This window comes from Perca fluviatilis, chromosome 13, assembly GCF_010015445.1.
Source record: "Perca fluviatilis chromosome 13, GENO_Pfluv_1.0, whole genome shotgun sequence".
NCBI lineage: Eukaryota > Metazoa > Chordata > Actinopteri > Perciformes > Percidae > Perca > Perca fluviatilis.
In genome coordinates, this window is record NC_053124.1 from 30,455,783 (window position 1) to 30,481,217 (window position 25,435).

General features: G+C 40.0%; 1 long non-coding RNA gene, 1 pseudogene and 1 gene segment (V, D, J or C); 1 reads left to right on the top strand and 2 right to left on the bottom strand.

Moving 5' to 3' along the window:
- The first annotated feature begins 3,973 nt into the window (after positions 1-3,973).
- LOC120571960 lies at positions 3,974-4,371 on the top strand. Its single transcript, XR_005641326.1, has 2 exons — positions 3,974-4,110; positions 4,203-4,371. It is a non-coding gene; the product is annotated as an uncharacterized LOC120571960 (long non-coding RNA).
- A 773-nt stretch (positions 4,372-5,144) lies between these two features.
- On the bottom strand, positions 5,145-5,707 carry LOC120571956. The segment is given in 2 exon segments: positions 5,145-5,548; positions 5,656-5,707. Coding segments are annotated over 2 exon segments (387 nt in total).
- Positions 5,708-16,991: 11,284 nt separating this feature from the next.
- Positions 16,992-21,595, bottom strand: LOC120570926 (annotated as a pseudogene).
- Positions 21,596-25,435: the final 3,840 nt, after the last annotated feature.

The window sequence follows — 25,435 nt, forward strand, 5'->3', positions numbered from 1 at the left end:
TGTTTTATTGATGTAAAATCTTTTTTTCAGGGTTGACAGAGAATGAGAGAACACTTGTTTGAGTATGTCGACATTTCAGTTATCAGCCCTAATGCAGAACATTTGTTTTGCCAGATTGTCTCTTTCATGCAGCTTAACATATTCAATTCCTTCAAATCTACAGGGTAGAGAGATGATGAGAATATTCATTAAAGTGAATTCAAACAGGATAATAAAAATCATGTTGCCGTCTTGAACTTTAATGTTTATTAATTCTGTTTCAGATGATTAATGGCCTTTCTCACTCTTTGTCACAAAGACTTTAAAACAACTCTTATTATAACATGTGATGTCATGTCTTATAGAAAACCTTTGACTTATTCTGAATGTAAACCTTTATATTTTTTGTGAAGTGGCAATGTCCATAACTGCCACATCACAGTGGGTTTGATATGGTCTATTTCTTTGATAGAAAGTAGTTCCGGTAAAAACTGTTGATAGTGAAGTCTGTGGAGTTTCCAAAGTAACCAGGACATTATTTCTACAAAGGAAGTTGATTTAAAATCTGCATAAGTGTCGGTACATAAAAACAAAATTATCTGCACGGCTCCACATATATGAGCAGGTCAGAATATATGTTCTGTAGTTCTGAAGTGTTTGAATGCTTGTGTCTTTTATTTCTCTTGGTAAGAACATTTACTGAAGTAAAATATTTTCATGAACTCCAAACTGTGGATTTAACTTTTCTGTACATGTAAAAGAGGAGTGAGTGGAGCAAGAAAACCTGCTGCTGATTTGACGACGTGTGACTCTGAGATGAGAAGTCTGAGATGACGAGATGATGCATTTCTTGATGGAAGAAACCAGGAGTTCAATTTACAATGAAAGAAATCCTGGAGGTACAAGATCTCCTCTGTTTCTATTGGCTACTCAATCTTTGTAAATACAACTGTAGTGATGTGGATTTTAACTTGTGATTATCAACACAGAAAGTGAACTCTGTAGTCTTTACTATCAAATGAATGATGTGTGTGTGTGTGTGTGTGTGTGTGTGTGTGTGTGTGTGTGTGTGTGTGTGTGTGTGTGTGTGTGTGTGTGTGTGTGTGTGTGTGGGTGTGTGTGTGTGGGTGTGTGTGTGTGTGGGTGGGTGTCTCTGCAGTAGCTTCCAGCTGCAGCAGTCAGTTCAGTTTCTGTTCAGTCTGACTGAGGGAGACTTGTTTGAGTATGTAGACATTTCAGTAATCAGCCCTAATGCAGAACATCTGTTTCCCTCAAACAAGCCCTGACAAACATGAACAATGTGGGACACCAGAGCCGGCCCTAGACCTTTGGGGGCCCTATGCAAAATTTGGTTGGAGGCCCCTTTGACCATTTTAAGTAAGGCCTAAAGAAAGGCAATGACTACCTAATAACTATACGGTACAATTTAATTATTATATCTACTATGTTTGATGTCTAACAGAAAAAATGATGATACCACTGAGCTGAGTGGCAGTTCAAGATTGAACACACACTGATGAACTTGCTGAATAAAAATACAGATAAAGTGATTTTCACTGACCAAATATAAATGTTTAACTGACAACAGTTTAAGAGGCACACGCATATATATAATTTAAATTAAATAGAATAAATAGAATAACATTTAAATAAAATATTATATAAAATAATAAATAGAACATTCAAATGTTAGAATTTTTCAAATAAACAAAACAATAACATCTAAAACACCACAAACAAGATCAATAGTAACAATAATAATATATAACTGGCAGTTGTGACAGCCTCAGCTTTCGAGATCCTGTGTATTACAGTTTCTCTCATTGAATTGACCATCACAACTGTGCTCTGAAGCCACAACTCCAGAACAGAAAGCATGGCAGAGGCACCTTCATTGAAGGTGGAGATGGCCATACTTGCTGCTGCCTCAAGCTTACTTTCCCCACAAAACAGTCCCCTCAGTCAGCCGATGGTGAAGCTAACTAACCAGGCTCTCATCAGCACTGGTTCATAACAACACAACAGAACTAAACTAATTATGAATCATTCAAAAGACCAATATTTAGAACATTGGAGAAAGCAAACAAAGTAGACTAAGTTGTTATTTGACCCAACTAGGTCAGACAGAGACGCATTTCCTCCTCCACTGGGAAAAATCTTCACTAAGATAATTTCACCTTGGAAAAATTGCCAAAAAAATAAAACTTCCCAAAGTTAACCCCAGAAAAGAAGCTGGTAGTTCTCCTAGGAGAGGGAACAGCAGCTCCACTGACAGCTAAATATGGATCTGTCTGCCACAGCCTGAGGGACTCACAACCACTTAGGATCCTAAAATTACAATTTGTTTATATATATTGTATAATATATAGTAATTATATTATACAACAATTTTAACTGTTGTGTAATGTAATTGTTTTGTAATATAGTGTGTTGTATCGTGATCAGTACAGTGTAGTATATATGTGACACATGACATGTAGGCTTTGTGACTTTCTGTAAACTGCGTTGAGAGAGAGAGGGTCTGATTACCTCTGCTGTCTGAAATCTCCTGTTTTCTGAACGACAGTTTACACATCGACGTACTATGTGAAGGCATTTCATCATCTGCTGTCTTAGTGTGTAATCCCCTGTGTCTTCTTGCTGATAACAAATGTTTTCGTCTTCTCTGAGGTGATTTTCGACCGTTTTCGACGCACTTCTTTCGACATTCTGAACTACCGCGGAAATGTCACAGCACGTCACGTGACGATTCTGAACGAATCACGTTGTCAGAAATTGTCATCAGCCAGTGAGATTGTGCATTTTGAGTTAAATCCCCCTTTTACTTTCACGATTGGTTGCTGATGAAAAGGAAATGACCATATTTGGATCCGACAGCATTGTAGAGGAGAGAGAGAGTGTCAGTACCCGATCCGTTCCACCTGCACAATCCGTTCTGCGCATGCGCAAGATGTTCACGCATGCGCTGTGGTACGAGGATTTACAACACTACCCAATCTGTTCGCATGCTAGCCTCCAGCTAACGTTAGTTTAGCTAATAGCTAATTCGGCGGACCGCTAGGTGATTAAAGCGGTCTGCCGTTAGCCTCCACCGGGAAGCTAACGTTAGTTTAGCTAACAGCTAATTCGGCTAACCGCTAGCTGAGACAGCATGTAAACTTTAAAAGACCCTCAAAATAAAACTTGAAAATAAACGTTAACATATATAACAGCTGTTACGTCAGTTCTACTTGTGCTCATTTAAAATACAATCACTCAATACTTGTCTTTATTGTTATTACTGTAAAGTCTTAATTTAGCTGTAGCCTGCTTTTCCCATATATTTGACTTAACGTTATTTTAGACTGAATCTAGTTGTCCGTTCTGCCTGCACGATCCGTTCTGCGCATGCGTTATTTTAGACTGAAGGCTGTCGGCTAGCGGTTAGCCGAATTAGCTGTTAGCTATCCCGGTGGAGGCTAGCGTGGAACAGATTGGGCAGGTCGTAAAACAGTGTTATCATCTGCGCATACGTCATGGCATACGTGTCATCTTGAACATGCGCAGAACGGATCGGGTACTGACAGCTTTTCAACAGTATATGTCACGACGGGGTGCAGACAGCGATCGCGCAGCAGCGGGATGATTTAGAACGCCAACTAGCTAGCAGTGACTCTAGGGGGCCCTCTGCTGGCCACGGGGCCCTTTGCAATTGCAAAGGTCGCTTAGTGGCTGGGCCGGCTCTGTGTGACACAGAGGAACAAGTCATTACAACCAACTGCAATAAACATTCTGGATTTAAACACAAAGCTAAAAGTTCCTCGAGATCAATAAACTTCAACATTATTTTACTTTTTTCTCCAGATTGTCTCTTATATGCAGCTTAACATATTCAGCTCCTTCAAGGGAAGAGCGAGGATGAGAATATTAATTAAAATGACTTCAAACAGGTTAATAAAAATCATGTTGCCGTCTTGAACTTTAATGTTCATTAATTCTGTTTAAGGCTTAAGGCTGGAGGATCTGCAACCACCCACAGCTGTGTCTCATCTGTAATCTGCACACCTGGCCCTGATCATCACCTCTCCACCATTTAAGCCATGAACTGACATCCATTCTCTGCTGGATTGTTAGCCTCACCAGTACGTTTGCGTGAGTATCAGTTACTAAGTTTGAGAAGTCTGTTCTGCTGTTTTGTTTGGGAAGTTGTGCCGTTGCTAATCTGCCTGTTCCTCTGCCTGCAGTTTGGCGACCTGGGAAATCCTCTCCACCTCTGCTGGGCTGTCTACTTCACCATCATTATTGGACCTGCGTGTACCTGTCAGCCGACCCACTTCCACCACTGCCTCACTTGCTGGACTCCTCTGCTTCCACATACAAAGCCTATTAAAGACTCCCCTTTTTGCTCATTCTGTTCACCTTGTCCTCGTTTGCTTTTGGGTTCCTGTCCTAGTGAATCGTGACATGCAGGACACGCTTTGAATTCATAAGATTTAACAATCCAGTGTTAGGGACAGATCAGATGGCCAGAGACTTGCGATTTGACTTGGACTCATTCGAAAAGACTTGAGACTTGACATGGACTTGAGCTCATTCGACTTGGACTTGTGAACATCTCTGATGGACCTACATATTTACATATTCATATGGAGAGGATATTGAAAAGTCTGGTAGTAATCTGATCCAGTGACTTGTGGTTTTCTTTTTTTTCCTGTTTGGTAATATGGTCTTTGTTTTGTTTTTTGATAATTATTCATAATATTAATATTAATGCAGGATTGTCATGTTTGGGTTAGAGCAACTGGGAACAGCTGAGGATGTTCCCAGTAGCAGGAGGTTATTTAAGTCTGGATGCAGTGCAGCCCTCTCTCTGGCTGACTCTCCACTCTGCTGCAGCTTTGCTCCTCTCCCGTCTGCTTTAGTTCTCTACTCTGCCCACATGCACATATTTTCCACTCATACACATCACACAAACTGACTTTACTGATATCCACAGCCCATACTTTAATTACTTAAGTTAACCCTTTAATTTAGGTTAATTTGTTTCAATGAATATCTTTTGTAAAAACTTGATCATAGGGTCTCCCTTTTGTTGTAAAATGTGTGTAGAAGTGTGTAAATGTAAATATAAAAGTGTGTGTGTGTGTGTGTGTGTCCTCAGTGAAGTGTATCAGTCTCTGCAGTAGCTTCCAGCTGCAGCAGTCAGTTCAGTTTCTGTTCAGTCTGACTGAGGGAGGTTTTTGTACGACGCTTTTTCACTGTGTGAACACAAGCTGACTGTTGATTTCATGAACACTCTGACAGTAGTAAACTGCTGCATCTTCAGTCTGGACTCCACTGATGGTCAGAGTGAAGTCAGAGTCTGATCCACTGCCTGTAAAACGATCTGGAATCCCTGATTGTTGCTCAGTGGCATCGTAAATGAGCAGTTTAGGAGTTTCTCCATCTCTCTGTTGGTACCAGGCTAAATAGTGGTAGGTGTCGAGAAGAACATAAACATCCTGACTGGTCCTACAGCTGATGGAGACGGAGCCTCCCAGAGCAGAGCTCACTGCTCCAGGCTGAGTCACTGTGACCTGGCCTCTGGACTCTGAGGATACAGAGACAAAAACATAAAGCAGCGTCACGGTTTAGTCGGCTTCATTTCAGAGGGACGGATGTTGATAGAGGAGAGGAGTTTGATTCTCTGGACTTTACCTGTGAAGCAGCAGCAGAGGAGAGTCCAGATGAGGACGGAGATCAAAGTCATGTTTTTGATGAGGAGGATTTCTGTGTCTTCTGTTGTCATGAAGGACAGCTGTCAGTCATCCAGTGTTCAACTCTCAGGACTATAAACTCTCCCAGAGCACTGGAGCATGGTGCTGCTGATGCAAAGTGGCTCTCTATGGAAATGCTCTGACTGACTCCAACAGGGACTTGGATTACTCTGATGATGCTGTTCATCAATGGATCAATCACTTTATCAGAGTATAGTAAATGTTAGATTTAGGGTCCCAGGGACTTGCTGTAACATATAAAAAGTAAAATATTTCCTATGCCATACAGCCATTGAACACAGCATGACTGCATCAGGGAACACTTGTTATTTTATAAGATTTGATTTCTTGTATTGTTTATAGAACATTTCTGCTGCTACCTGCCCGTTTACACTATTGTATATTGTATTCTGTATGTTTTTAATGGTGTGCTGTGTTATGTGCATTGTATTTACCTTTGCTGTACTTTGGGAGAAGGCAAACACAAATGTCCACTTAGGTGGGCAATAAAGTCAATCTAATCAAAGTCTTCTGTCTTTAAAGAAAACCAACCTGGATACATCACTCCAGGAAAATTATAGGCACATTTCGAAAATGCCTTTTATCTCCAAAATTTTAGAAAAAGTTGTTGCTAAACAGCTCACTGCTGTCCTGAATGCACAGAACATTTTAGACAAATTTCAATCTGGTTTCCGTCAGAAACACTCAACTGAAACCGCTCTTCTTAGTGTCCAACGATTTATTATATTATATTTATTCCTGTGGGATGCCGCAAGGTTCTATGTTAGGTCCACTTTTATTTGCATTGTACATGCTCCCCCTGGGACATATAATTAGCCAAGTTGGAGATATTTCCTATCACTTATATGCAGATGACATCCAGCTGTATGTCTCTTTTGAGCCAGAAGACACTGACAAAGTGTTGAAATTGCTTAGATGTTTCAATTTGATCAAGGATTGGCTCGCAAACAACTTTCTACAGCTCAATGAAAATAAGACCGAAGTCCTTATTGTTGCTCCGGACACTATAGCTTCCAAGATTAGTCAGCTGCTGGGCTCCTTGTCCTCAGCTGTTCAGTCCAAACTGAAAAATCTTGGTATAATATTTGTTAATAACATGTACTTGGATCAACATATTAAATCTCTGAACCACACTTGTTTCTTTCAATTAAGAAACATTGCCAAAATTAGAGGAGCTGTCTCACATTCTGAGCTTGAGATGATCATTCATGCTTTTATATCATCTCGGCTTGATTACTGCAACTCTATTTTCACCTGTCTCAGCAAATCGTCCCAGGACCGTTTACAACTAGTCTAGAATTCTGCTGCAAGGCTGCTAACCAGAAATATATATATATATATATATATATATATATATATATATATATATATATATATATATATATATATATATCAGCTCTCTGTGCTGATTTGCATGAGAGGCTTCTTAAAGGGAAGTGAAACAATGTGTGAGTGAGTGACTGGTGGAGCAGAAAAACCATCTGACAGAAACTCCTTAAAGGAGAAAACCAACTCTCACACAGTAAAGGTGTCCAAGTGTCTGCTGGTTGATTGACAGCTGTGTGGTCCCTGTCCTCTAATCTGATTGGTGTCTCCTAGGTGATGTCCGTCCCACCTTGACAGTGCTGCCCCCCTCCAGTGTGGAGCTGCTGTAGGGGAATGCCACGCTTATGTGCCTGGCCAACAAGGGCTTCCCCTCAGACTGGAGTCTGGCCTGGAAGGTGGACGACGGCAGCAGCAGCAGCAGCAGCTGGGAGGAGAGCAGGAGCCCAGGGGTGCTGGAGAATGATGGCCACTACAGCTGGAGCAGCACCCTGAGGATCCCTGCAGACCAGTTGGAGAAGGTGGGCTCTGTGACCTGTGAGGCCACCCAGGGCTCCCAGATTCCGCTCTCAGAGACACTGAGGAGAAATCAGTGTTCTTAGTCCTGACCTGTCTCACTGGAACTCTGCTACTGGTTTCACTCTGAAAGTCTCAGTCTGTGCTCTGCAATTATCTCTGTTTTTAATTGTATATCTTTCAATAGCGATATTTACCAGCTTGTTGCAATCTTTCTATATTATTTCAGTGTTTAAAGACAATAAAGATGTGTTCATCAAATCAGTTGTTTGTTATTATCAAAGTGTCTCTTTACATCTTTTCTTAAGTGAGTAAGTGACTTTTTGAATTCCTGAGGAGTAACTGATCTAACAAAAATGTTGTAAGCTCTCCAATGATGACTGTCTAAACACAGTTTAGGATTATATAAAACAATGTCTGTAATAATAAACCTTTGGAACAAAACTCATGGTCAGAGCATTTCAATGATACATCATCAAGTGTGTTTAAAGTAAGGACTATTATATTGGAAATGCTTTAAGTTTCTCTAAAAATTGTCAATATTATTAGAAAAAAATACAAAAGTCTGAACAATATTTGCTAAATCTGAAATAAAAAGCACAATATCATCAGCATATAGAGAAATAAAATGACTATGATCTTCAGTTGAAACTCTGGAAATATTTTCATTGTGTTTCTGCTGAAGAGCCACGAAGACAAATAAAGAGATGAGAAAAGGAAATAATTTAAACATCTCTGATTTACACACTCCATGAATCATGCTTGGTTTCAATCATAAAATACATTTGTTCGCTAAAAAATACAAAACACAATGACTAAAATATGTGATAGATGTGATTAGTAACTTTACAACATGAATGAAATTCCATTTTGTAATGTATTTCAACTATGAGTATGTTTGAGTTTCTATGAAATCTGGTTAGATATGAAGTAATCAAATCATATTTACAGTTTTAGTGTTCATGTGTTATCATACTTTGTGGTTTAAACCTATCAAATAATTGAAATTATACTTTTTGGCTCCTGTTGATTCTTTCGCATGAATCCGATAAGAACATGAGATTCTAATGTGATTTGAATGGATGGTGTCATCTTGAGTTAGCTGTGTGATTCAGCTGTCTGTGCTCTCTCTGCAGGTGATGGTTAGAGCAACTGGGAACAGCTGAGGATATTCCCAGTTGCAGGAGGTTATTTAAGTCTGGATGCAGTGCAGCCCTCTCTCTGGCTGACTCTCCACTCTGCTGCAGCTTTGCTCCTCTCCCGTCTGATTTAGTTCTCTACTCTGCACTGTACATCACAGTTAACCCTTTAATTTGGCTTAAAATTACGACGCTTTTACACTGTGTGAACACACACTGACTCTTGATTTCATGATGATTCTGACAGTAGTAAACTGCTGCATCTTCAGTCTGTACTCCACTGATGGACAGAATGAAGTCAGAGTTTGATCCACTGCCTGTAAAACGACCTGGAATCCCTGATTGTCAAAAAGTAGCAGAGTAAATGAGCACTCTAGGAGTTTCTCTGTCTCTCTGTTGGTACCAGGCTAAAAAGTGGTAGGTGCGTTCAGAATAAACCTTCTCACTGGTCCTACAGCTGATGGAGACGGAGCCTCCCAGAGCAGAGCTCACTGTTCCAAGCTGAGTCACTTTATGCGCAAGTATTGCTACTGCTACTTACCGGTTTGAAGTATGTTTTTATATTTAATTTTTATTTGCTGCCACTGCCAGGGTTGCAACTAAAATAATACAGCAACACAAGTTAAACGTTATGGAATGGACAAGTGTAATTATGGTCACATCTTTCTCCTGTGACAGTTATATCAATAAGTCATGTAACTCACGCATTTACAGCGTCTGCTATTTTCTGCCAGCTTTCCCTCCTTGCTTTGGCAGCAGCGACTGTGTTGCTTTTAGCCTGTATTATGTGTTTAAATTCCTGATAAGTCTGTAGAATTATTGTCTGTTCCTCCTGAGTAAAATATGCAGCTCTAGTTTTGTCCATGTTTGCGAGTGGATACGGCGTGATCGCCGCCCCTTTTATGTGAACGCGCGCGTCTCTAGATTGGACAAACCTGGCTTGATTGAACTAGTTGATAACCAGCGTCGTAGTACAGGTTATTCGGGACCACGGTTGTTAGGTTAGGTGAAGACGGATTACTGAAAGAAATCCAGGCCATGTTGATCTTGCTTTGTAGTACAGGCCTCAGGCCTCTGTACTCTGAGGATACAGAGACAAAAACATAAAGCAGCTTCACAGTTTAGTCGGCTTCATTTCAGAGGGACGGATGTTGATAGAGGAGAGGAGTTTGATTCTCTGGACTTTACCTGTGAAGCAGCAGCAGAGCTCTTCTAGACTTTTCAAATGTTATCGGACAATATAGATCAAATTCTGATAGTGAAAGTCATTTTGCGAGGGTTGTGTCCCCATGGGCCCTTATTTCAGAAAACAAACATGTAGCATACGGTTGTGAATGGGGAGAAACAAAAAACATTTTTCTTTTATCTTTTTTGATCCTGTTTGAATTAAACCATGGATTACACATACAGTGCCTTGCGAAAGTATTCGGCCCCCTTGAACTTTTCGACCTTTTGCCACATTTCAGGCTTCAAACATAAAGATATAAAACTGTAATTTTTTGTGAAGAATCAACAACAAGTGGGACACAATCATGAAATGGAACGAAATTTATTGGATATTTCAAACCTTTTAAACAAATAAAAAACTGAAATATTGGCGTGCAAAATTATTCCAGCCCCCTTAAGTTAATACTTTGTAGTGCCACCTTTTGCTGCGATTACAGCTGTAAATTCGCTTGGGGTATGTCTCTATCAGTTTTGCACATCGAGAGACTGACATTTTTGCCCATTCCTCCTGGCAAAACAGCTCGAGCTCAGTGAGGTTGGATGGAGAGCGTTTGTGAACAGCAGTTTTCAGTTCTTTCCACAGATTCTCGATTGGATTCAGGTCTGGACTTTGACTTGGCCATTCTAACACCTGGATATGTTTATTTGTGAACCATTCCATTGTAGATTTTGCTTTATGTTTTGGATCATTGTCTTGTTGGAAGACAAATCTCCGTCGTCTCAGGTCTTTTGCAGACTCCATCAGGTTTTCTTCCAGAATGGTCCTGTATTTGGCTCCATCCATCTTCCCATCAATTTTAACCATCTTCCCTGTTCCTGCTGAAGAAAAGCAGGCCCAAACCATGATGCTGCCACCACCATGTTTGACACTGGGGATGGTTGTGTTGAGCGGTGTTATTTTTATATTGCTTTTTGCATTGTTGCCAAAAAGTTCGATTTTGGTTTCATCTGACCACAGCACCTTCTTCCACGTTTGGTGTGTCTCCCAGGTGGCTTTTGGCAAACTTTAAACGACACTTTTTATGGATATCTTTAAGAAATGGCTTTCTTCTTGCCACTCTTCCATAAAGGCCAGATTTGTGCAGTATACGACTGATTGTTGTCCTATGGACAGAGTCTCCCACCTCAGCTGTAGATCTCTGCAGTTCATCCAGAGTGATCATGGGCCTCTTGGCTGCATCTCTGATCAGTCTTCTCATTGTATGAGCTGAAAGTTTAGAGGGACGGCCGGGTGTTCCGTAGATTTGTAGTGGTCTGATACTCCTTCCATTTCAATATTATCGCTTGCACAGTGCTCCTTGGGATGTTTAAAGCTTGGGAAATCTTTTTGTATCCAAATCCGGCTTTAAACTTCTCCACAACAGTATCTCGGACCTGCCTGGTGTGTTCCTTGTTCTTCATGATGCTCTCTGCGCTTTACACGGACCTCTGAGACTATCACAGAGCAGGTGCATTTATACGGAGACTTGATTACACACAGCTGGATTCTATTTATCATCATTAGTCATTTAGGTCAACATTGGATCATTCAGAGATCCTCACTGAACTTCTGGAGAGAGTTTGCTGCACTGAAAGTAAAGGGGCTGAATAATTTTGCACGCCCACTTTTTCAGTTTTTTATTTGTTAAAAAAGTTTGAAATAGCCAATGAATTTCGTTCCACTTCATAATTGGGACCCACTTGTTGTTGATTCTTCACAAAAAATTACAGTTTTATATCTTTATGTTTGAGGCCTGAAATGTGGCAAAAGGTGGAAACGTTCAAGGGGGCCGAATACTTTCGCAAGGCACTGTACATGGTGTTTTGTCAATTTAAAAGATAATTTTGCAAGTAAAGAAAGTCAGTTATGTTGTAGGTTTGTCTCAGTAGCCTAAGAAAGGCCTACTGTAAAAACAAACCTGACATTTTTCCTAAAATGTGAAAAAAAAACTGAAAACTGATCACTGGTAATGTTGCGGATTAAACGTTAACACATCACAGTGACAAAATGCCATTTTTATATATCTTTATCTTTAGTATTGAAACCTGTCAGTTGTCATGGTTAAGCAGTGATGCACATCTGTTGCCATGGTCACTGAGCCGAGAGAGGGAAGTGAAATGTTTAAAAACCAGTTTCATCCAATCTGACACTGAGTGTTTCCCAGTCCTGACCTGACTCACTGCTTTCACTCTGATCCTGATCTCAGTCTGCACTGTGCAACTTTTCTTTTCTCAGATTCATCACAATTTGAAAGTTCATTTTGCGTTGCTTGTAGAAATGCAACAGTGGTGTAGTCTAATGTATTGTAGTGGGTATACTGTACTTTATATATATATATATATATATATATATATATATATATATATATATATATATATATATATATATATATAGGCCAGAATCTACCTTTTTGGGGGTTCTGAGCATCAATGTCTTCATTTCAGGTATTTGGATACACTTTTATGCACCAATTTACGGTGGAAATACCTTTTATTTAGCATATTTGATGAATAAAAATACAGATGATGATTAAAAATATATCAAAAATATAATAGAAAGTATGTTGTTGCATGTCATTGGGCATTTTTAAGTGGGTATATGGAAATCCTGGAGCTTTCTTAGTGGGTATACTGTGTAAACCTACTTATCACGTAGACTACACCACTGAATACCACGCAATGTAGCCCTGAAGAAAATCTACTTTAAAGTAGTTTATTGGTGTTATTTTTCCATTATAACTCACTGTCAAATTGGATATTAAAAGAAAGCTCAACGGTAGAGATCTTCAACAGGGGGTCCGTGACCCCTAGGAGGTCCTCAGAGTTAGTACAGGGGGCGGGGGGTGCCAAATTATGTCAAAAAAAACATGTTTTTAATAGTTAATAGTTTTTTTTCAACATATACATCAATATGAATTCAACTTATTAATAATAAAAATGAAAAAATGTGATTTACACATTGAAGATACACTTACTATAGGTAAGGTAGCTAGGTAGCCACACAGTTCAGCTAAGGGATCCACCGTGCTTTCCACACGTATGTTTAACATTAAAACATGATGTATAAACGATATCCATTAATCTTCATTAATCTGGCTCTGTTTATTATGCAACTATATTTTAAATAGTGTATATAGTAGGGGGTCCTTACATCATCTCTCTTTCAGCTAAGGGGGTCCTCTGTTCTATGGCATTCGTTGTTTGTGTTTGTTCATGTTTCACAAAAAGTTTATCCTGACTCAGGCCGTACAACAATGAAAGCAAACATATCAAATCCATTCAGGGATAGTAGTATACAGCTGTTAAAGCAACACTATGTAACTTTTCACGCTTCGGTCCCCCTATAGGTTGTCTCATTGGAACTACAGCTGCAGCTAAAAGTTACATAATGTTGCTTTAAAACATAAAAGATATGACACACTGGTATCGGATCAGTACTCAGTGTCAGCCGATAAGCAAGTTCAGGGCTCGGAATCGATATCGGGAAGCAAAAAATGATATCGGACCATCTTCTATAAATAACATAATAAGAAACATCAAATAACTGATGTGATATGTTGCTGTCTTAAAGGACAAATCTGGCGCAAAATGAACCTAGGGGTCAATAACACGTGTACCAAGTCGACTGTTCTCTGGGATATGTTTTCATGCGAATCTAATGTGACCAGTTTTAGCGCAAAACGCTAATTAGCTTATAACGCTAGTCGTCAGGGCACGGGTAAAGTAAAAAGAAATCTCTATTTCTACACCACTAACAAGGCTCAAAATATCACCACACTTCCACGGTAGCATAATGAGGGTCCCTACATGTAAACCGAAGCATTGAGAACTTTGTAAGTGTACAGACAGTTTATTAAAAAGATAGATTAGAAAGACAGTAGCGTTCAGCTATACAGGCCCGCCATCTTGGGAAAACAGTCACGACCAGACGAACGATGAACACCGTGCTTGAGCTATGTTACTGGTTGCACGCTGTTCGTCGTTCGAGCGATTTTTTTACTTTACCCATGCTCCGACAACTAGCGTTATAAGCTAATTAGGTTTATATATATATCTATATATATTAGGTTAATTAGGTTTGCGCTAAAACTGGTCACATTCGATCATGAAAGCAAATCTCAGAGAACGGTCAACTCGGTAGACATGTTATTAACCCCTTGGTTCATTTTGTGCCAGATTTGTTCTTTAATTGAAAAACAAAAGATTCATTAAATCCACAAAGACTTGGCATAACCTGGTTGAGCGTGCGCCCCATCTACTGTGGCTTATTAACCTGCACGTGTCAAACTCAAGGCCCGCGGGCTGAACCCGGCCCCTCGCATGTTTTAATGTGGCCCGCATATTAATTTAGGTTCACAATAAATTTAATCTAGTTGTGCGCCAAACGAAATGGACGGGAACTTTTTTTTTAAACTGCAATTACGCACAACTCTCAAAGCAGAATTTGGCAGATGATCTGACTTTAGGGCTCAGAAATTCCCCCAGAAGGAGAGAGTTTTCATATTCAGGCTGTGAAGCAGGTGGCTGTGTGTCAGATGTGTGGTAGCCTGCTTTTAAAAATGTAGTCATTGTTTTGCTTGGTTTGCTAAGCTCCATGACGTCAAAGGAACTTTTTTGCTGACATTCCTAGGGCTTTAATATCAACAAATATGCGAGACAAAAAGCGCTGGAGAAAGCAACAAAAATGACGAAGAATGCAACAAACGTCAAACGTCTGGCTCTTGATGTGGTTCTCATTTTCAATGGTGGCCCTTAGTGAAGTTGAGTTTGACAACCCTGGCTTAACACCTTACAGCATGTGCATGCGAATGTCACCCCCCACCTCTCTCTCCCCCCTTTCCTGTCTGCAGCTGTCCTATAAAATAAAGGCCAAAATAAGCCCCAAAAATATTTTTATACTCCACAAAGACAGAGTTTTTTTTCACACACTTATGACAGACTTAGAACTAAAACAATGGGCACCTTTTGGATGTCCCTCTGTGTAGTGTCCTTACAGATGTAACAGTGCTGCTCTCTTGTGGAATAGTTATAGTAGCACACGTTTCCAGTTTTAGAGTCACTAATGTAGGCTCTTTCCTCCTGCAGAGCAGAAAAAGACTCAGTGATTATAGATAGATAGATAGATAGATAGATAGATAGATAGATAGATAGATAGATAGATAGACTGTACAACTTTTTTAAACTGGCAGCAGCTTCACCAGTAAACTACTGTTTATTTACAGTAAGCATACTGTACAGTTACTGTTCTTTTTTGTATTTTACCGTTTCTTACTGTATTATTTGAATTTACAGTAATATACTGGCTGCAGTGTAATTTCCACCTTTTCCTTTATTTTCCTAAGATGCATTGGTATTAACAGAAAGTCCTGTAACCTTATTATTTTCACCTAGAATGCATTGCCATTTACAGTAGGATGCTGTATAACATTAATACAGTAAGATACTGTGAGATTCTAGCTGTGAATTTACATCAAAGGTTTGCAGGATGGATGGATGGATGGTAAAAAGAACCAACACTCATGTCTTTTGCTTGCAAATAACTTTGTTTTCTTGTCATTTACAGTTATTTACATGAATCAATATGAAAAAAAAAGTTCTTTCATCTTTTCTCTCTCTGTATATCTCTCTATGTCTTTTTCTCTCAGGTTAGGTAGTTCAGACAGGCAGAAGAATGGAGCTTTGTATTGGTCATTAAAAATACTGTTTCCTTCTGACGGTAAACATTTAAAAATTTGTGAGTTTTACAGTAGTTGCCTAAAACTAACCAAACCTCAACCTTAGAGGTGGCAGAGTAAGAAAACACTCATATATGACAACTGTTTCTGGAAGACACTGACAAACAATGCCGCCCTGCTCTAACCCTGTCTCTTAGAAATGACTTTTATACAGTTTATTATAACAGAAAATATGTTGTAAAAGTGACAGAATGGCGCCTGGATTACATTTTATGCCAAAATAATGAGAAAACGTTGCTGATAGTGCATCTGCAAAACTTTCACTGACAATTTTACACTCTAAATTCATAGCAATTAGAGCATGCTCAAACATTTTTTTTTATTTTTTTATTGGCAACACAGTCAAAGCCCAAATCTGAAGTGTGCCTTTGTAACTTTACAGTATATTCATAAATAAGCAACAATCAAAGTTAAAGACATGAATTGAAAGTTGCTCTCATTAGTATAAGTGGTGAATCCAAACGTAGGTCCCATAGGCCACACCCACTTTGACCAATCAGTACCCCCACTGCCTCAGGAGTGGCCCTAGATGGTACCCTCCAAATTCCATAAAAATCGGATGAGCCGTTCATGAGATATTAACTTTTTGTACTTGTAGCATAGGTGTTACTTATTGAGTTTAACACTCCACTGCTTAATTGTGATTAGTGCAAAGATGTATATGACATCACCTATTTTTTTCCAATTGAACCCTGTCCACTTCAAACTAGTGAGAAGTAGAAAAGTGTGTTTTCATATAGGGGACCCACCCCCCTTCACTCCTAGTAAGAAGCTGGTTGAGAGGGCCCGTAGGGGTTTAGGGACATGACCGTGAGACTCACTCAACTCAAACTATGATCTTTTCCTATAAACTTGACCATAATACTTTCTTTTGCCTAAACCTAATTTCACTGCTAATATCACTGCTTTAATCATTGCAAACTGGATATCTTTCGGTTTTGGACAGTTAGTTGAACAGAAAAAAAGACCTTAGGCTCAATTAAGGCTCTGGAAAAAATGGGAAACAATTAAGGCAATAATCTGCCAATTAATCATAATGACAATAATTGATGCATAAAATATAAATGTAATCTCTAGGAGACAGGGTTGCCTCCGCCGATAGAGGAGGAAAAAGCCGTGGTGTTTGCCTGTTTTAAGCCCCCAACGTCGTCTTCCAGGCAGCGCTCCCTGGAAGGCACTAGGATTAGGCAATGGTTAGGGTTAAGGTTAGGGTTAGGTGCCTTGAAGTCGACAGTCGCAGCGCTGCCTTGAAGTCGACTTTGGGGGCTTAAAATACCATCGAGCTGAAAACGCTCACATGGGTCATACTTTGAAGGCAATGATAAACGACTTTGTATTCAGTTTGGAGGACTTGTTGGCCAATCCGTGTGCTCCTCTTCTGTCTGTCTCCTCCCTCTCTCTCTCTTCTGTCCTCCCTCACTGCTTCGGCTCTCCTGCTGCCGTCCGTCTTTTGTTGATGACGTTTTTGAAGAGCGTGAGCAGCGGCCTCTGGCTGCGCTCGTCCCAGCTCTTCATGAAGCCGCCGTAGCGCTTGCTGGTCGGCGGGCTGCCCCAGCGGAAGTGCTTCATCTTGTACGTGCCGTCTTTCTTCTCGTGGACGTTGCCCGGCAGCTGGTCCTGCTCCTCTTCCGCCACCTCCCCTGCCTCTTCCTCTCCCCCTCCTCCTCTGTCGCTGTCATCTTGCCGGGCGAGTTCCCGCCCTCCTCATCTCTTCGGAACAGCTCGGCGGACCTCTTCCTCCACGCCGTCGAGGCTGGAGACTTTGCCCCGCGGGCGCTCACCGGGCTTCGCGCAGTGGGGTGCTCCATGGAGTAGGAGCGTTTTGGCCTGAGGAGAGGGAGAGGAAGGAGGGAGGAGGGGGATAAAAGAGAGAGGGGAGGCAGAGACCGGTGTCTGGAGGAGGGAGGCTGGAGGTGGGCACGCCTCGGGATGACAGGGCCCTCGGCAGTGAGGGCGGAGCGACAGAGCTGGATAAACTCCTGCAGGGGGGTGGAAGTAGTTTTCAGGTCCTTTTACTTAAGTAAAGTACTAATACCACACTGTCAAAAATACTCTGTTACAAGAAATAGTCCTGCATTGAAAATGTTACTTAAGTAAAATGATGTAAGTATCATCAGGAAAATGTACATAAAGTCAGTGGTGTAGTCTAGTGTATTGTAGTGGGTATACTGTACTGTATATAAATATATTGGCCTATATATATGGGCCAGAATCTGCCTTTTGGGGAGACGGGGGCATATCATAGTGGGAGGTCTGGGTGTCCTCCCCCCCCATGGTTATTTTGAGCATCAAAGACTTCATTTCCTGCATCCGGATACACTTTTTATGCACCAAATTACGTTGGAAATAACTCTTTATTAAGTCTTGCGAAGAAGAAAAACAGAGGTGACAATGCAAAATATATCAAAAATATAATAGAAAGTATGTTGTTGCGTGTCATTTGGCATTTTTAAGTGGGTATATGGAAATCCTGGAGTCTTTTAGTGGGTATACCGCGGTATACCTGCGTATAATTTTTGCTTCCCGATACCGGAATCCAATACCTGAACTTGTGTATCGCCGCAAGCCGTACCACTATCCCCTGTATGGATCGATATGATTCCTATCGTTGTTGTCGGCCTGGCTAAAGTTAAACTCTTTGTGAAACATGAACAAAAATAAACAATGACGCCACAGAACTTTCTTTTATTATCCAGTTTTGTCAGGAAAAAGAACAGAAATAAACTACTTTTAGTAGATTTTCGTCTGGGCTGAATCATGATAGGATGTGTCGCATAAACCCAATGCCCATACCAGTAGCCTATTTTGTGCGTTATCGGAGGCTTTTCCTCGACACTGATATCTAGGGCTGGATATTGAATTTGATACTTTTAGGCAACCAACTGAATTCCTCCTAAAGGGTTAGGGTTAGGTTGAGTATCGAAAAGAATAGTTGTCATTCTACCCAATTTCAATACCTAAGGAGTAAATCCCTATCAGCATCAGTGAGCCAATCAGCATGCAGCATGCTCTACCAAGATCTCATAATGTCTGTGATTGGCTGTCTAACGTTACACGTTGTAGAGACATGCAGGAAAAACTTACGTTACACAGAGACGGGGGCTCATGTAGTAGGAGCTGAAAAATAAATACATTTATAATATAATAATTAAAATTAAAACAATATACTTCCAACACGTTCGTCGCATGTTTGTGTGTAACAGGGGAAGATAGTTCATTGAATGTCCATTTTCATGCAGCTTTACAAACATGAATGATGGGGAGATTTCAGGTAAAGACGTCATCATCGTGTGTGTGTGTGTGTGTGTGTGTGTGTGTGTGTGTGTGTGTGTGTGTGTGTGTGTGTGTGTTACCAGTATGCTGCTCTCAGAGTTCACCTCCTGACAGCTCGGATGTTCCCAGCACTGGCTGGCAGCTCCTCTGGCCACGCGCCCACCATCGCTCACCGGCGACCAATAGCCACGCAGGACACATTCTCCTGCCGGGCCAATCAGAGACAGCGGCACACATATAAACAGACATTTTATTACTGCGATCTGTTTGAGTTTGGTCTCTCTAGATTGTGAGGAAGTTGTATTGTTCACCATCGAGCCTGACATCTATCCATCTGACAACTTTAACAACCAGGGCGCATATACGAAAATTCCCTCATGAAATTGTTTAATACTCTTTCTATAAAAATAATCAGTTCACAGAAAGACCGTTGGTCTCTTTAGTATTCACTGGCGGGACGTGCACAGACATTTTGGGCGTACGGGGCTCAATAGTTAATAAAGAATGAGTTATTTGAAATTTAAACCAAATGTTAAATATATGAACACAACTCTGACTACCTTACCAATTTATTTCAATTCCCTTACCGTTTGTTCAACAGATTTAATACTCAATTTAATACTCAATAGTACTCAACAAAATAATCAGTTCACACACACAGATGCTTCTTAGTGTTCAACAGGATAATCACAAACAGCAAAGGAAACTGTTTTCTATGCTACTAGTTTCAAGTATATATTTAGCATAAGTGACTGCATCAAGGAGAGGGACATAGTTTGGTTTATTTTGCCAGTGGAAATACAGGATTTTAATTGTTATGGTGTTATTGGAATAAATAACACTTCCAAAAATCTTGTTGAAAAATCTCAACAGAAATCTTCACACTAAACTAAAAGAAAGGGCATTGCTGCAATTTTGTTAATTTTACAGGAAACCCCATTGCACCAATAATGAAAAAACATTGTCATTAGATGAGGAGCCTGTGTAAGGCTGGACACTTTTTTCATGTTGTGATCAATTCAGAGATTTTGGTCTAAGCCAAGCAGAAAGAAAGGGCACTTTTTCTCAAGGAAGAAAAGGGCAGGTGCTCATGTCTATGTGTGCACGTTAGGGTTGCAACTGACGATTATTTTCATAGTCGATTCATCTGTTGATTGTTTTCTCGATTATTCGATTAGTTGTTTGGTCTATAAAATAAAAAGATTTCTACCGTAATGTTGACATTTCTTTCTGTTTAAATGGATTCTATAAAATGAGTATTGACTGTTCAGGAACCGGTATCAAAGTCAAGGTATTGGTATCGGTACAGGTAGCCAAAATGTTTGAATGATTCCCAGCCCTAGTATTCTGGTTTATAAAATGTTAAAAAAATGTTGAAAAATGTCGACCAATGTTTCCTAAAAGCCCAAGATGACGTCCTCAAAATGTCTCGTTTTGTCCCTAACTCAAAGATATTCACTTTACTGCAACAGAGGAGAGAAGAAACTAGAACATATTCACATTTAAGAAGCTGGAATCAGAGAATTTTTACTTTTGTCTTAAAAAATTACTCAAACCGACTAATTGATTATCAAAATAGTTGCCGATTAATTTAAGAGTTGACAACTAATTGATTAATCGATTCATCTTTGCAGCTCTAGTGCACATGCCTGTTTACAACAATACCCCATAACTGTTATCTATCTAATGTATGTGTGACAGGTTATTGAGATTGTTGCTTGCTCTATTTTGTGTGAAGGGATTTTGCCCAATGAATTTGAGAGTAATATGATTCAATAGCAAATTAATGCAACACACAAAATATATTTTTATCACTGCTGCAGAAATAACATGAGTTCTTTGGCTTTCATTTGCATAGCCAAGCCCCAAAACAATGGTTTTAAAAGTTATGTGCAGAAATGAATCATCCAAAATATTCTACAAATTCTACCATTAGACCTACAACTACAATAATAATCATGAGAATAATGTATCTTTATTTGTAAAGCACTTCTCAAACAAACAAAGGCCCACCGCTTAAACATTTTATAGACTTAATAACCGACAAAAAATGATAGATTTAAGATAATGATAATAGATAGAAGTATATGGAAAAATATACAAAAGTGAATCGAATAGAAAAGATTTCGAACATCTGACACGCTGCGTAACGCGATTGACAATATTAATATTTTAAACAAGGAAAAACTGTTTTAGGGTCTTCTTTGTGAAGATGATGTTATTTGCATATATGTTTCTTTTTTATCATTTAAGTTTGACTTATTTAGCAATAAGTATTTACTCTTTTATTTATTTTATAGTTCACGTATTCACACCTACATTGTCATGTCTCATCTCAAGGTTTTAATTCTTTGAATGTTTTCATTTTCATCATTCCATCTTTGCTTTCTTGCTTTTTAGTTATTATCTTATATTTGCCTTTTATAAAGCACTTTTTTGTATGAGTACGAAATCAATTAATATTATTTTTAACAAGTAGAACACAGGCAAGACATCTGTAATATAGCCTCATTTAAATGAAGATGGGGTTTAAAAATAAATAAATAATAATAATATTAATAATAATAAAACAGATAATGAAGAAACTCACCACACTGTCTTGTCTCTTTCTCTCAGCTGTTTTCTTGTTGTTTGGCCGTTGGACAGAGCTTTCTGTTGTTCCTCTCCACTTTTGTTCCTCCAACTGACCCAGACGACTTTATAGCCTGTCAGCCAAGGACAAAAACACACACACACACACACACACACACACACACACACACAGAGATGATGACGTCTTTACCTGAAATCTCCCCATCATTCTCCATTCATGCTTGTAAACACAAAGCTGCATGAAAATGGACATTCAATGAAATATCATCCCCTGTTACACACATACATGCCGCACACACACACACACACACACACACACACACACACACACACACACACACACACACACACACACACACACACAAACTGGCTGTCTGAGGGACAATACAAATGTCTGTAAAATACATTCTCACAAACCCTAGTTTTTACTGCAGGCATGTACATTTTTGTGCAAATTGTTTATAACTCCTTATAAAAACAAGGCCGGCCGGCTGTGAGGCAACGAAAATGTGTTGTTGTTTTTTCTGGCTCATTCTGCCGCTCTTTCCCTCCTGTCTGCCACATTCCCACTTGCACACCAGATCCTTTGCAGACTTGATCTGTCTCTTAATTCCCTCCTCTTAAGCCCTGAATTCTTTTAATAAGACCTCTGCACTTGAGCAGTTTATGGGCCAACTTTCACTCAAATTTCAAATCTACTCATTTGTTTATTCATTTATATGATTGTGCGTCTGTGAAGCACTTTGTAACTCTGTTTGAAAAGTGCTATATAATTAAAGCTTTACTTAATAACCTTTCCACCTGTCCCAGTCACCTGGGGTAACGCCTTCAACCTCAAACAGTGTGCATCGTTCCACAGTGTGCATCGTTCCAGAGAACGGTGGGAAGCGGTGTGACAACAGATACTGGGGTATGTTTTCTCTCGTTTGGTGGGTGTATCAGAGGTGATACCCCATCAGCTGTGTCTATATGTAAACTTGTGATATTGAAAAGGGAGTGCGCTTGCACACATTACAGGCTGTTCAACGACCCCCTGTTTCAGTTCCAATACATATACATATAAGACAGACATTTTTATTACTGCGATCTGTTTGAGTTTGGTCGTTCTAAATTGTGAGGAAGTTGTATTGTTCACCATCGAGCCTGACATCTATCCATCTTACAACCAGGGACGTGCATTGACATTTTGGAGGGCAGGGGCTCAAGTGAAGGGCAAATAATTTATAAATTATTATTAATTTAAAATTTTTTTTAAACGAAACGTTAAATATATTAACACAAATCTGACTACCTTGCCAATTTATTTTAATTCCCTCACAATCATGAAATTGTTTAATACTCTTTCTATAAAAATAATCAGTTCACAGAAAGACCATGGTCTTCTTTAGTATTCACTGGCAGGGAACATGCACAGACATTTTGGGCGGCACAGGGCTCAATGGTTAATAAAGAATGAGTTATTTGAAATTTAAACAAAACGTTAAATATATAAACACAACTCTGACTACCTTACCAATTTATTTCAATTCCTTTACGTTCCAATAAACGTGTTGCGTTTTGTCGGGGCTGAACGTGCCCCTGACTCCCATATTCAGCCACGCCCTCCATCACCTGACATTCCCCGCCCACATGCTCACCTGTTCTCCATTGACCTCATTAGTGCCACAGTATTTATACCAGCCCATCTCCACCTAGCCTCCCATTGCTCCTGGACGTGCCTTGCTTTCCAGCCGTCTGCAAACTGCACAGGAACCCCTAAAACCCTAAATCCTTTACCCTGAAACCTGTACTTGCTTGTCCACTCCCTGTTGCCTGGCACTCACCTCCATGATGGATGGTGAACATAGTGAAATGTGTTCCTGCTAAACATCAATAGTCAAGCCTTATCATTGTGAGCATTTAGCTCAATGTCTTGCAGTGCCATTACATAACATTACATTGAATTTTATCCAAAGCAACTTGAAGGTACACACTCGGAACAGCAAGAATCATATAGAAGAAGTACATTAGCTTTAAAAAGACAAACTACTGCAATTATTATTATTATTATTATTTTTTAGAAACATCAGCTTCTTAACCAAGGTGCAGCCGGAAAATATTTTTAACATAAGGCAGGAGATGAGTAGTCTTTCAGCTGTCCTGATGTCAATGGAGAGCTCGTTCCACCATTTAGGAGCCAGGACAGCAAACATTTTGTTGAACACTAGCAGGACAGTAGACCGAGAACGCAGTTTTAAACACGTTAACGTTGTGAAACGATCGCGGTTTGATTTGGTTCAGGCATCAAAACTACTTGGTTAAGTTTAGAAAAAGATCGTGGTTTGGGTTCAAAGCCGACATTACTTGTTGTTATGCACTTGACGCACAGCTCAGATTCTTCCGTTAAAAAAATACCTTGCCATTTACTTTTATGTACAATTGGGACATGAACCCTGGTCTCCTGGGTGAAAGTCCTGTGCTTGTTTGATTTGCGCTCTTATACTTTGTCACCTTACTTACCGTCAAAATTACTACAGCCACTAGAGGGCGCTGCCACTATAAATGTAAATATAAGTCGTAATTGCTGCTTGAACAAACAACTTATGTGGCAGTCTCCTTAGTATGTAGAATAGTTTTATCTTATTAGTCTGTTTTCACCTTGTGACCACAGCAGGTTCATATTAGCTGTCAAACTGGAGACTCAACGACAGAAACAAGACGACAAAAACAAGGGCAAAAAAACGTAGTCAACAGAAAGAAACGCCATGCAACTCTCCATTCATCCATCTTGCTGCAGCCGAGTGTTAAATGTCAGCCAACCTATCTGGCAGATTAACACCAAACCGACATGTCGTCACAGGGGGGAAAGAGGGGATTCAAACCTGTGGGTCAGAGTCTACAGTTACACACAATCACCTGCTGCAGCATCTTTCCATTGACTGAGCCCTCTGTATGACTAATGATGAAGCTGAAGGGGAGGGACTGGTAACCGGGCCCCGGGGAAAAGGAGAAGAGGAATAACCGGGCCTCAAACACCCGCCTCTCGTTAAGGGCGCTTTCACAACTATAGTTCTGGGGACTCGGTGCGGTTCAGGGTGCAGCTGCAGCATTGTTGCATTTTTCATTTGTTTCGGTTAGCGCTCACACTCGCACTTTGTAAACAACACCAAATACGTAAAACAAATGTCAGCGCGGTTGAAACGGTCGATGGTCTATTGACAAGAATATCCGAAAGTGGAACTCCTCCGACATTTCTGGTCTCAGAAAACAACGTCTTGGGTTTTCTGGTTCTGCTTTAGTGTTTCTAATATTTTAAAGGAAGGCGTAACAATATGAGCAGCTGACAGACAGCGAAAGTGAAGGAGAGAGATGATGACCATGTGTTGTCCCACGGACGATCAGCAATGTATGGGCATATTAGGTTATGGATCTGAAAGTTATCATCCCTTAAATCATATATAAGTCTGTGAATTGTGTGAAAAGTTGAAATTGCAGGCTAGTAAATTCACGTGTTTTGATTCACTTCCTGTATTTGGGTCGGATCGCGTTCTCACCTGAAGTGAACCAAACTCCAGTTCAACCCGGGGCCCCCGTGGTTCAAGCGGACCAGAGTTTGGTTGTTTTGGTACTCGCACCAGAGTTCGATGAGTTTCTCACACCCCCAAACGAATCGGCGTCGACCAAAATGCTCCAGATTCGGTTAAAACAAACCAAACCGGCTCATGTGTGAAAGCGACCTTAGACTCTTAGACTGCCCTTTCAAAAGGTTCTCCTTTTTTTTTTCAGACCACTATAAAACAAAAAAAACCTTTAAAAAAAAAAAGAGGGGGCAGACTTGCAAACATGCCTCCAATATATTCTCCTGTGTACACACGCATGCTATATTTAAAATCCCATGCAAATTAAAAGATTGCAACTTCATACAGCCTACTTTATG